The 12,933-nt window shown below is 41.0% G+C and overlaps 1 protein-coding gene across 1 annotated transcript in view; it reads right to left on the reverse strand.

The window, feature by feature from the left end:
* Window positions 1-6,719: 6,719 nt before the first annotated feature.
* Window positions 6,720-12,933, reverse strand: part of LOC311045061 (uncharacterized protein) — a gene marked incomplete at its 5' end in the record, with an annotated part of 44,903 nt that continues 38,689 nt past the window's right edge. The window contains 7 exons of the mRNA XM_084056873.1: window positions 6,720-7,953; window positions 8,824-8,996; window positions 9,589-9,703; window positions 10,293-10,470; window positions 11,192-11,401; window positions 11,624-11,719; window positions 12,171-12,296. Coding sequence (XP_083912999.1) covers window positions 7,875-7,953; window positions 8,824-8,996; window positions 9,589-9,703; window positions 10,293-10,470; window positions 11,192-11,401; window positions 11,624-11,719; window positions 12,171-12,296 — 977 coding nt within the window. The 3' untranslated portion in view covers window positions 6,720-7,874. The remainder of the gene's footprint in view (window positions 7,954-8,823; window positions 8,997-9,588; window positions 9,704-10,292; window positions 10,471-11,191; window positions 11,402-11,623; window positions 11,720-12,170; window positions 12,297-12,933) is intronic.

Raw genomic sequence — 12,933 nt, forward strand, 5'->3', positions numbered from 1 at the left:
CTGTATCTTTCTGTATCTTTTCCCAACTTTTCCCCCTATGCTCAATTAAGCCAGTCCAATTTGCACATCTTTCATTTATTTATTCCTTGTCTATTTCACTTAAACCCCTCGCTGTTTCTCTCTATCTCCCTCCCACTCCCCACCTCAATGCTGCCCGCTAATCCTTGTTTTATATTAATGAATTCATGTTATTCTCTTAAAACATACCTCTGAGTATTATCCATCCATGCATAATACATGCACAGCAGATCAATGCATTTTTAATAGACCCCTATCTGCGGTTTATGCATGCATGCCGAGTTACGTAATGACATGTCTATCTGTGCCATCATGACAGATTTTTACCACACACAGTATAGCACATCCTAGCATGTATATGGGTGCATGCAGCAGCAATGTATGGACTGTATGTACACAAGAACAGATGCATGTGTGTGTGCAAGCGCATACACATACTGTGCATAAGAACATGCACATGCACGTGCACGCGCGTATACACACACGCACGCACACAGGCACACACTCCTTGAGCTCATTCAACACTGCATGTCAAAACGACAGAGCAGTAAACATATGACATGGCATCTCATGCATTTATAGAATTACAGCACTGTAAAGCATAAGGATGATGAATGGGGGTCTATAAAGCTAAAGGTTTATGGCTTTACTGGTCTGGTGGGCTGATCATTGAGAAGCATCATGTTCACTGCAGGCATCCATCACACACAGTATAAGGGACAGGACTATGGTATATACATATGGACCCAGCAGAGAGGAGAGGAAGAGCCTCCTCTTGTGGACTAAAATTAGCATGGCAGAGGGTCTGTCATCCCTGAACAACATCTAGCTATTCTTGATATTGATTGATTGCAAGGTAGGTTACTCTTGTCAACAGTTGTACAGGTGTATCTTACAGCTGATGCTACAGGACTCAGCACCAGCTAAATGTCTAAACTGTCATAAGGAAGAAAGCTGCAAGCTTGAGATGCAGAGAAGCGGGTTTCTTTTATCCTGACGTTATTAAACTAAACTTACCAAAATGGTCCCTTTTGTAGGAATTCAAATGTTGCAATATTTATATGGTCATGTTCTACAGTGATTATGAATTCACGGTCAAACTTTGAGCAATTGGATCTAAAGTTATTATACTGTGAAATAATGCTATCGGACAGTTTTAAAATGGCTCCAATTAGTGGACAAGGAGGATTTATTTCACAGGCTTACTGGGGCTGAAGCCGTAGATGCCAAATGAATTTGATTTACAATGTGCTCTTTCTGGGAAAAAAAAGAAGTTTTGGATCATTTAACAACAACGTTACTCCTAAACCCCTGGTCAAATGAGATGTCAGCTTTGTCTATTTTATCGTAGATAACTTGAAGCGTGTTGGTTTATAGCAGTGCTGAAAGTGTTTGATCATGTCTGGAGTGTTTACTCCATTTACAAGTTGGCAGTAGAAGGTCATATTGGTCGTTGTTCAGTGGTGGCGGTACTACTGTGCCATTCCATTCCCTGCAGTTGTTGGGGGAAAACATTTTGTGTTCTGGAGGCATAAGTGTGTGTGTGTGTGTGTGTGTGTGTGTGTGTGTGTGTGTGTGTGTGTGTGTGCGTGTGCGTGCACGCGAGAGTGTGTGTGTGTGTGTGTGTGTTCGTGCGTGCACGCGAGAGTGTGTGTGTGTGTGTGTGTTGGGGGGCTAAGGGACTATACAGTAGCTGACTTAAATAACTTTAACTGGCTTCCCTCCGGCAATTTCTTTACATTTGTGTGAAATAGTCATTCATATTCTTACTATTTGTATACTGGTTCTCTGATAAATCTTTCACTTGATTTAATCAATAGGAGCATAGTTCAACTGGCACACTGTGGTGGAAGAAGTACTCAGATATTTTACTTAAGTAAAGTTAGAAATACCACAATGTGTCAAAATGTGTTTAGCTTGAAAAAGAACAACAACCAAAACACAGATCTACAAGCTTACAACGCGTCGCATCACGATGCGTTGAGAGCCTGTAGATCAGCTATTTTAAGTGCCTAAATTAAATACAGGGCTTAGTTGGTTAATGTGTGTTTTGTAAGAATAATCTAAATCTACAAAGTAACTTGTAACTAAAGTTTTAAAATAATTGCAGTGGTGTAAAAAGTAAAATTCTTGCCTCTGAGATGTAGTGGAGTAGAGGTATAAAGTATCGAAAAACTGAGAGTACCTCAAAATTGTACTTTAGTACAGCACTTGAGTAAATGTACTTGTTTCCACTACTGCTGGCACATTATTTAGCATTCTTATCCACTTCATCTTTTGAGTGAAGGGAGCTGCCTGCCAATGCCAGGGTCCAGTATTGTGACTGATCTGCATAACCTTTTGAAATATATCAAAGACAAACCCTGATTAAGCAAAGTGTATTTATTTGTAGAGCAGCACAAATCACGTCATTCGTATCCTAATATGAAAACTAATGCGGATTTAATACTATTAAAAATCCTTAAAGAGCTGAGTTGGGTAGAATTGAATTGCAGAGATCCTGAACAGCGGGGCTTTAGCTTATAAATTTGAGACTTTAAACATCCATTATCACAGTCAGTGGTTGAAAAGGTATTCACGTTTCTTACTTAAGTAAAAGTATCAGTACTGCAATGTAGAAATACTCTGTTAAAGTAAAAGTCCGGAATTAAAACTTTACTTGAGTAAAAGTACAAAAGTATTGGCATTAAAATGTACTTAAAGTAGCAAAAGTAGAAAGTACTAATTATGCAGAATGTCCCTTTTCACAAGTTTTCAAATGTATACAATGTATAACAATCTTTTGAAAATAGCAGATCTACAAGCTCACAATGCGTCGCATCGCGACGCATTGTGAGCTTGTAGATCAGCTAGTGGTTAATGTATGTTCTGTAATAATAATCAAAATCTACAACGTAACTAGTAACTAAAGTTTGAAAATAGAGTAAAAGTACAATATTTGCCTCTGAGATGTAGTGGAGTAGAGGTAAAAGTACTGAAAATTGGAAATATACCAAAAAAATAAAAATTACAGTATACCTCAAAAGTACAGTACTTAAGGAAATGTATTAGGTTACTTTACACCACTGATGACAGTGAAAAGAGTCTGGCAGTTCATCAAGGAGAGCGTTTAGCAGGCGGTGAAGGATTTCCAAAAGAAAACTCGGCACCCTGCTTTGCGAGCCCGGGACGCGTCAAGCTCCGGCAAAGGCTGTGCATTCTCGGTCTCCCGACGACTCTTTGCTTGTTGCTCGTCACCAGGGGGTTCCTGCTGGTTAATGATGTTGTTCTGAGATTTGGAGAGCTTGTGGAGAATCCGCACCAAGTCTAGCCGAGATCTAGTCGTGGGTTCCTGTGGAAGACAATGGGAAGGGAATTTGAATACAATGGCCTTCAGAGAGAGAGAGAGAGAGAGAGAGAGAGAGAGAGAGAGAGAGAGATACTGTACATAAGCATGCACCTGCACATAGTCCTTTAGGCACCTGAAATGTCATACAGTATTACAACAGCAAGGACATCCTTTAAATGTGAATTCTCTAGCAGTGATTCTAAACCTTTTTAATTTCGAGAACAGTTTGATATGCATTAGGCTATTGAGCCCCAATTTATATTATTATTATTTATCTCTGGGACCACAATCTACTGCAATTTAACTCTGAGAATGTACATTTGTAGACTCACAGAGGTGTAAGGTAGCTAACTATCAGTCACTGGAACCTCCTCAGACCCTACGTTAAGGACCACTAAACTACTGCATAGATGTTCTGTATTCTTTTGTAAATATTCACCATGGCTCCAACATCCATAACGGAGTCATCTACAGACAAAAATGGAAATAACTCGACCGAAACATGGATTGTATTTTCAGCAGATTTAGATAAAGATCATTTGGGAGTAAAAACCCAACACAACAGTATTAATGTATTAAAGTATTAAAGGGCCAGCTCTATGCACAAAGTGTAAACACACATAAGACCCACAGCTTGGATTCTAGCTTCAGGGTGAGGGAATTGGAAGAAACTTATAACTTATAAATTATCATTGAATGAATGACAAAATCTCACCGGTTTGTCTTGTAAGTTGTTGAGCTGTGCCGGGGAATTATGGTGGTCTGCGAGTCCATCCACAGTCTTCGTATTGTCCGCCATGCAAGAGAGTATAAAAATGCACAGGAGTGGGATGGGGTGCATTTTCTTCTCTGGAGAGGTTGGCTGTGGGTCTCTTGTGCAGAAAGAAAGCAAGAGGTGAAGCAAGAGGCTCCAATATCCTCTGCAGACAGATGCTGTAGGCAGCTGAAGTGTGCAATTCTATGGGCAGAGTCTCTATTTAAAGCCATGCCTTGGTCTTAAAGGGGAGGGGTGTACAGGTCATCTCCATATTGACCATCCTGCACATCCTGCATGTGTTTGTCCCCAGTGATGCACTGATGCATGCATTGCAAACACATCACTTACAACAGTCTATCATTAAAGATGGATGGGACAGAAGGCCCACAAAAGGACATTTCCACGTCACTCGCTCATTCCCGCGATTTACTGTGGATGTCGTCATAAGTGGTCATCAGGTTGTGCAAATGAAGGTCATCCCGAACTCACTCCATCATATCTGACCCTATCTCCTCCCTGTTTGATTCAAATCACTTTACAAGAGTGCGATGCTCACTCGGGTGAGATAAAACATTAATGACACAGGCCCGGGACAATGGTTATCTCCTTAACTCATTAACCCGGTTTCTGTGCCATAAAGTTCAGTCAATGGGCAGTCAAGAGTCACCAGGGAATCCAAAGGTCACAAAGGTCAACTCATCATGACATTTCCCTCTTTTGAGAAATTAGAGACACAAGGAAAGTGGGAAGAGTAATGTCTTGCTAACCCTGTTAGGCAAATGTGAAGAAAAGGATGCTGTGGTGGTCGTCGTGTCGACAACCTTGAAGAGAGGTAGGCATTGTAACAGTTCCCCATCTCTTAACCTGATTATAAAGCCTAAAGCAGAAGAGTAAACAATTAGCAAATGCCCCTTTCAGAGCAGAATAATCCAGTTAGCACAGCTAAGGAAAGCAACCCCTAGCAAGATATGATCAGTTTGCAACAAAAGCAGTGTAGGACTATCCACTGGAGGACTGTTTTATGAGACATTCAGGGTGTGTTTGTACACGTATACGTGTAGTTGTCAACAAGTATACCTGAGATCTCATGGAGCCCTTTAAAGAGTATTCTTAAACAGATTTTTTTTAATGGAATTACATAATAAATATTGTGATTACAGATTGTACGTTTTGAAGTTAGTTTATGTATTGGCTTGCATTCTCGCATTTATTGTGATGCTCTTTGCTGTAGCCATTTCAGATGCGAAACCATCAATGTCTTTTTGTTTTTGTGCCTCCCCATACAACAAAAATCACACAGTGGGCAGTAGGTGCCTTTATGAACTTCACACGCACTTGTGCAGTGTAGGCCAGTGTGTTTAAATCAGTTGCTAATTAGTTGCAGGTGTTTGTCGTGCTACATAAACAGACAGACACACAATGCTAGGCATAGAAACGGCTGGGCACGGCTTAAAAATGTTCCAAACCATCGGTTTACCTAGAGTTAAGCATTATCTTGAGGTAATTTTCAGAAGTTAATGTGCCTTTGGGAGCCACCATTTTTATGGGTCGCTGGTTGGCCATAATAGGGAATTTGAAGCTATTGATCACAATGACAGCTATGGGTGAGTGATCTTGAATGACTGTGCCTTAGGGTCATATATATTGTTGTGGTGATGGTTGCATAAGTGAAAGTGAAAGGTAAGGAGAAAAAAGAGATTGAAACCCCAAAGTGCTTCAGAGCTAATCACAGAAACGGAAACTGTTAACAATTATGTAGTGTGTTGTGATCTCGTGCACCACTGGTCCAGACAGCCTGTGGAACGAATGGACTGATGAAAATGGCCCTTTGGTTCACTTAATGAGCTGTACATGCCACTGAACACTCCTTATTTCACACGTTCACATTTCTTTTTCATCTCTCTCCCCCCCTCTTTCTCCTTTAAATGCCCCCTCTTCTTTCTCTTTACTTCATCATTGCCTTGTTAGCCTTGTTGTTTATACACACACACACACACACACACACACACACACACACACACACACACACACACACACACACACACACACACACACACACACACACACACACACACAGGCTAGAGAATGAAGTGAATAGATTAAGAACAACACCTCCTGCAACAATGTGTATTTTAAGAATTCCTGGCATCTCTTGTGTATTTCAAGCTCTCTTGGTGATAAGCCGCACCAAATGCCCTGCAGTTTTCCTCCCAATAAATAGGCATAATGCTGGATAAAAGCTACATGCAATCCAAGCACTAAAATATGTTTCCCATGCAGTAAAATGGGAAAGAATGAATTAATAAAACATGTTTTTTTTTAAAGAATATAGCCTATATAGAGAATCTAAATGATCTAGGCACAGTCACACAAAAGTGTACTGTATGCTTTATATATTGGTTAGAAATATGGAACATAATGATTAATAGACACACCCTAAAATCAGACTTATCAGGAGGGGAAAATGTGGGACCCCAACAACCTATTACTTAGTCTTTGTATAGAATATTGTGGTGAGATATCAAAAATATTGTACAATTCCAGTATTCAAATAGGCGAACATGGTAAAAGCTGTAGAATTAACGTCAAATTAAACAACAAAACACACACGTCGTCAATTCTTGTGACCACATAACGCAGAGGTCATTTTATAGACCGGACGGGGCCGGGTGGGACTGGTTTCCCTCAGTTCACCCAGAACAAACTGAGAGCCACAAAGCACTGACCATATGTCACCATGGTAATGGGCAATCTGTCACTGGGATGTTTGAGTCATCAGTCAGTGGTACTAGCACACATTGGACATACTGTCATGTATATTTACACAAAAACTGTCATTAGCAAAATGTTCTCATTTGTTTGGTGAATATAGAAATGATGTCATTTATTCCACACTATTTTTCATTAAAAATCTTAATTGGCAGATTGTACATAGTAACATAAGTGTATTTCATCTCACATAATGTAACAACACAAACAAAAGTAAATACTACTGTATGTACTCTTACAAAGAAACAAATGAATGAAATTAGTCTCCTCCACCTTGTTGAATGTCCCTCATATTTATAATGTTCATACTAAAATATTCATACAAAGGCCCATTGACGTTTTGTAACGTTGTGTGTTAAATTGCAATAACAAGTCACATGATGAGAAAAATGTTCCAAAGTGGTGTCAGGTGCCCGTCTTAGGCGCACCTCATGAGGACACAATGACGAGGTGCTGTTACTAGGGTTGCCAACTACCTGCAATTCAAATAAGGGACACCCAGCCTGACATATCTTATTTCCAAGAAAATAAGGGATGCCCAGAAAAAGAAAAAGATAAAATCTCACATCTTTTGTATATTAACAACAAGAAATTATAGTATATACTGTATATTCATTTCTCAAGACAGATTCTGCTAGCAGCCGAATCTGTCAGCACCATTGTCTTAAACATAGGAATAAACACAGAAGCACCCAGGAGGAAGTGGAAATGGGAAGAGCGCAAAAACTAAGTAAAACTAATCTTTTTGTTTTGCAAATGGGTTCCCAGATTGTATTTATATGAGCTGTTTGAACTTCAATCATTGATGTCTGTTATTGATTGATTCCCAAAAATAAGGAACAAAGTGTGTCCCTTACTAGTTCAATAAGGGACACCTCTTTTACTGTAGTTTCCAAATAAAAGATGATTCCGTATATCATGGGACGGTTGGCAACCCTAGCTGTTACCTCATAGGAGGAGCCCTGCCCCCTGCGGTGCATTTCCACCTGACTGACCAGGTTGCTATGGTTTCCGGCAGACACGACAGCGGCTGATGACACTCTGTAGAGAAGGTCCCTTCACTGTCCGAGAAACAGGTTTACTGTGGAGGAACACACAGAACACACACACACACACACACACACACACACACACACACACACACACACACACACACACACACACACACACACACACACACACACACACACACACACACACACACACACACACACACACATATATACATTAGATTTAATGCAAAACAGAACCTCTTGTTGTATTGTTTGTTATTTTAACCCAGTAGTATTGGCAACTATTATCAGTCAAATGGCCTGCTGTGAAGTATGGGGGAAATCACTTCTTTTTGCCTATTTTCTGTAGATGTTACAAGGTGTCAACTTGTCATGCTAAGCAGATGTATTTTGGTTACTTGTTTACATTATTTTTCTTGTCCACAAATGCTAAGTATGTTACTTTGATAGTATGTCGTTTAGACAGATGCTAGGTTTGATGTTTACTGGTTATCGTAGTTACATTGTAGCACTAAATTGTTAATATAAGTAATTTGCGTGTGTGTGACAAAACTTTACAGGTGTGTATGAAAACTAGAGACCATCTTGCGGTCTCTAGTTTTCTTTGCACTCTGTTCACTTGACCTTGTTGTTTGTTGCCTACAAGGGTCTATGCCACTTACTCCAATCTCACAAGTTGCTCTGGATAAATTCTTACATTTTAAATTGTAATTTGTGAGAGGGAGAAAAAAGAAGAAAAAAAGGAACACATGTTGGGGAGACGTTTAGTTTGAACTAATTTATTTTGTTGGATGGTGTAGTAGATAGATGATGATTGTAATGCTAGAACATGTTAAAACTTAAAGAGTAGCTAACCCCCTCTAGTGTCGTCTCTTTCTCAAAATGGACACAACGTCTTTAGCCATGTCACGTCTGCACGGAGAAGTGAATGGTTTTACCTGAACATATTGCTGGAGTCAAGGGAGGACAGCCAGTAGCTGTAGGAGTCGGGGTAGTAGTTACAGGTTCCTCTGCCATGACATTCTATGAAGGGCACCTGGCGAAAGGTTTCCAGACAGGAGCCAGGGGACGCCAGGGGCTGAGAGGAACCCTCTGCACCTACACCCGTTTGCTGGGAGGTGGAGGACAGGTTGCAGGTGTCGGAGAAAAGGAAAGGAGACGGGAGAGGCAGAGTAAAACGGGGTGCCATAGGGTTAGAGCAGTGGTTCTTAAAGTGGTGTCTGCAGGAACCCCTAGGGGTCCCTGAGGGGGTTCCAATGGTGTCCCATCAAAAATGTGCTAATAAAGGATCAAATCAGTTGAACCACTTAAACGTATTATTTCATACTTCAGCTATTTATTTATTTTTTGTTATTGAAAAATCTTTAGGAATTGTGAACAATATAGAAATGTTTTCACAATATAATTCTTCTCTTTTCGGGGGTCGTTAATATAAAACCTAAAATGTTCAGATAGATAGGCCTACCAGTACATATGCATTTTGGGGTCATTGACATCAAAAGGTTTGAGAACCACTGGGTAAGAGAATTGCAAGTGAAATTAAGACTAATTTCAAAATGCACAATATTGGGAACGTGGAGGAACAAAAAATGAGGAAGGACAATCACACAGAATCACCAGCCCTTGCTATGGTGTGATACATTGTACTTGTTTGTACTGTATTTGTTCTGCATTGTGCTTGCAGATGCAGCAGAGAGCATTACCATGACAAAGGAGTATCCAGTCCAGAGGGAATCCCAACCTCGTGGGCAGTTTGGAATGTGGATGGTTTGACTGTGGATGGCTATGGCGTTAGAGGTGAGCTCACACACCGAACACCTAGATCCAACACACACACACACACACACACACACACACACACACACACACACACACACACACACACACACACACACACACACACACACACACACACACACACACACACACACACACACACACACACACACACACACACACACACACACACACACACACACACACACACACACACAGCTCAGTATACAGTAAGCATAATAGCTCCATGTTCTGTATAATTGTAAGAAAGCAGCTTCATGGTGGTCAAGAGCACTGGTTGGGGTGGTGGGGTCCTTGGGGGGTACCAGGGGGTCCCCAGCAAAATTAGTTAATATAGCGTCACAATCATTTTAACCACTTTAACCATATTTCATACTTTGGCTATTAAAAATAGCAGATATACAAGCTCATAGTGCGGCACTGAGTGCGAGCTATGAGCTTGTATATCTGCTATTTCTAAAACAAAAAAAATATATTTTTGAGAAGGGGGGTCTGCAGCCAAATACATGTCATTTTGGGGGTCCTTGACATGACAAAGTGTGAGAACCACTGGTCTATAGTCATAGTGCAAAATATTTGGTTGTGTGTGTTCATGAGCGTGTCTGGGTACCTGCTGATGTAGTGAGCCAGCTCGGCTCCACTGATGGACACCATGGTAGCGGGCATCTGCTTGTCAGTAGACAGCCAGTAGGAGTAGTCGTTGCGGGAGGCGTAGCGACAGTTGCTCTCCGTGTCACAGAATAGGTAGGGCATGGTGGAGAACCGAGGGAGACAGCTCCCCATCGTACCTGAGAGACAGCATCAGGGGTTTGTTCAAAGAAGGCAAACAACATCCAAATCAAGGTTGTTCAAGAAAATCCTAAAAATAATTAAGAATAAATAAGACGTTTACAATCCCATAATGGAGTTTTTATTTTATTTATTAAAATATGTGGACCCCCTAGGGGTCCTTGAGGGGATTCCAGGGGGTCCTCAGAGAAATGATTGATAGTTAGGAACCAAATGGACCCTTAAGGCACTGTAAAAGAGTGTACAAAATGGAAGGTCCATGTGGTTTCCATTTGTACACTCTTGGGGTTCAAATTAACACTGATGATAGATTGGTTAGATCTGATTACAGCTGTCACGATCATGAACTTTAAAACGATTTAATGGTGTTTTGGGGAAAGAACATTTCTATTTAGCTTTTAGGCTTTGCAAACAAAGATTTTCACTGGGCAGATATGCAAATAACTTTAATATACAAAGAAATGACTGATGAATGACTTTAAAAACTTTATACAAAAGAAAAACTAAAGAAAATAGCGGATATAGACTATCTACAAGCTTAGAACTCGCCGCAATGTGACACGTTGTATGGTTATAGATCGTCAATTTCCGAATGTTGAAAAATGTCAACATGGAAACGACTATGACGATTATGAAAAATGATTTGATTATCTCAAATAATTGCGATTAGGCCTATAGTTCTGATCAGCAGAGCATACAGTATAATCTTTGTGTTCTAACCGAGGTCTTGCCCATGAGCCCTTTTGTTCCCGTTGATGAAGAGCAGTGAGTAACCGGAGTAGATAAGGCTGGAGCCTTGGGGACAGTCAGGGACACGGATGCTCTGGCTGTGTCTGGCGATCAGGAAACTGTCAGCAGTCCCTGGACCGCCACTGCCTGGAAGCCCGCGTGCGCCCTGCCGGCCTAAGGGCCCAGAGCTTCCTGGTGTACCTGCTCAGGGCAAAATAAATAATTAACTACAGCAAAAAAAGCCAGCACAATGCAAAATAACAGCATGTGGACAAATTTAGAGAGAACAGTTTCAGGGTTTTTCAGAGCTTACAGCCAGCATACTATATCATATTAAGTAAATGCTATTATGAATGCCTGCACACAGCCCATAGACAGGTATGCACGTCGTACACACACGCACACGTGCACGCGCACACACACCTGGCAGTCCCGGGGGTCCTTTGTCTCCTTTGCGTCCAGTAAATCCAGGTGAGCCAGGTGGGCTGGAACCCAGCACTCCTTTGGGACCAGGGGTGCCTTCATATCGAGAAAAGGTTAAAGGTTCAATGTCACCAGGCAAAACAAACTTCCAAATCTTTTCTTAACTAGTGTTACTGATGAAAAACAGCATGTTTCACAATTCTACAGTTGATTCAATTAAAGTACTTGGACTGAATCCACAAAAGATCCAGAGAACAGAAAACAAGTCGTATTGCCTACAAGGAATGTTCTATTATAATTTTGGATTAGAAAACTAACTGGTATTCCAACCCAATTTTTCATTCTTGTTCCTCAACACTGCAGCAACAATAACAAAGAAATAATAAAGAACAGCAACAGAAGAATTGTAAGAAAACACATGGACCTGACTAAATTTAAAGCAAATGTAATTCAACCCTGCTTTACAGTAAACACATAATCTAGGCTGGCAATTTAGCACATCTTATTATTACAGTGAGCATATTGAGATACAGAGAAAGGTTTAGACCTGCTCGGCCTGTTGGTCCCGAAGGCCCAAGGTGGCCCGGGGCTCCTCGATTGCCAGGGGGACCGGGCAGGCCCGGAATACCTGGTTCATGAATAATTGTGCGACGCCCTGGCTCGCCCTTCAAACCTTTTGGGAGAGAGGGAAAAATCATTAGCATTGTGTCCCCTAGAAACATACAATATATCATCATACCACAATTCTTGGTGGTTTTGTGTTTTTGTGTACGAAATAAGGGCTGTACAACCAAACAGCTGTGAGTGCTAAGAGGTCATCTGATGTTTTGACGGATATTGAGTCGGTACACAGTAGAATTCTCATTAATCCCGGTTATCTTCGTGTTGGCATTAGAAATGTTTTGACGCTAAAACATCAATGGAATTCAGTGGATCCAGCGCCATTTAAGAGATAAATGTATGCAAATAAGAACGCCTGTGTAAATCGGCATTGTTACACCTGCAAAGCAACAGTTTGTGCTTATGCTGGCATCAGACCAGAGCCCTGCTAAGCATTTATAAGGGGTTGAACATTTCAAGAGAGTTTGGGATATTTAAAGATGTTTGGAGATTTCTACAGAGTAACTAAAACATTGAGAGACCAAGAAGACCAGCGACAATTGACAAAGACACGGTCTGGGAGGAAGAGAGACAGATAGACAGACAGACAGACAGACAGACAGACAGAGAGAGAGCGATATGGTTCTCTGGGCGGTGCCCCTGAAAAGAGGAAGGGTGCATCCGAAAAGAGGACCAAAGACACACTTGAT

This window comes from Gymnoscopelus microlampas (genome assembly GCF_963454915.1).
Source record: "Gymnoscopelus microlampas genome assembly, chromosome: 5".
Taxonomy (NCBI): domain Eukaryota; kingdom Metazoa; phylum Chordata; class Actinopteri; order Myctophiformes; family Myctophidae; genus Gymnoscopelus; species Gymnoscopelus microlampas.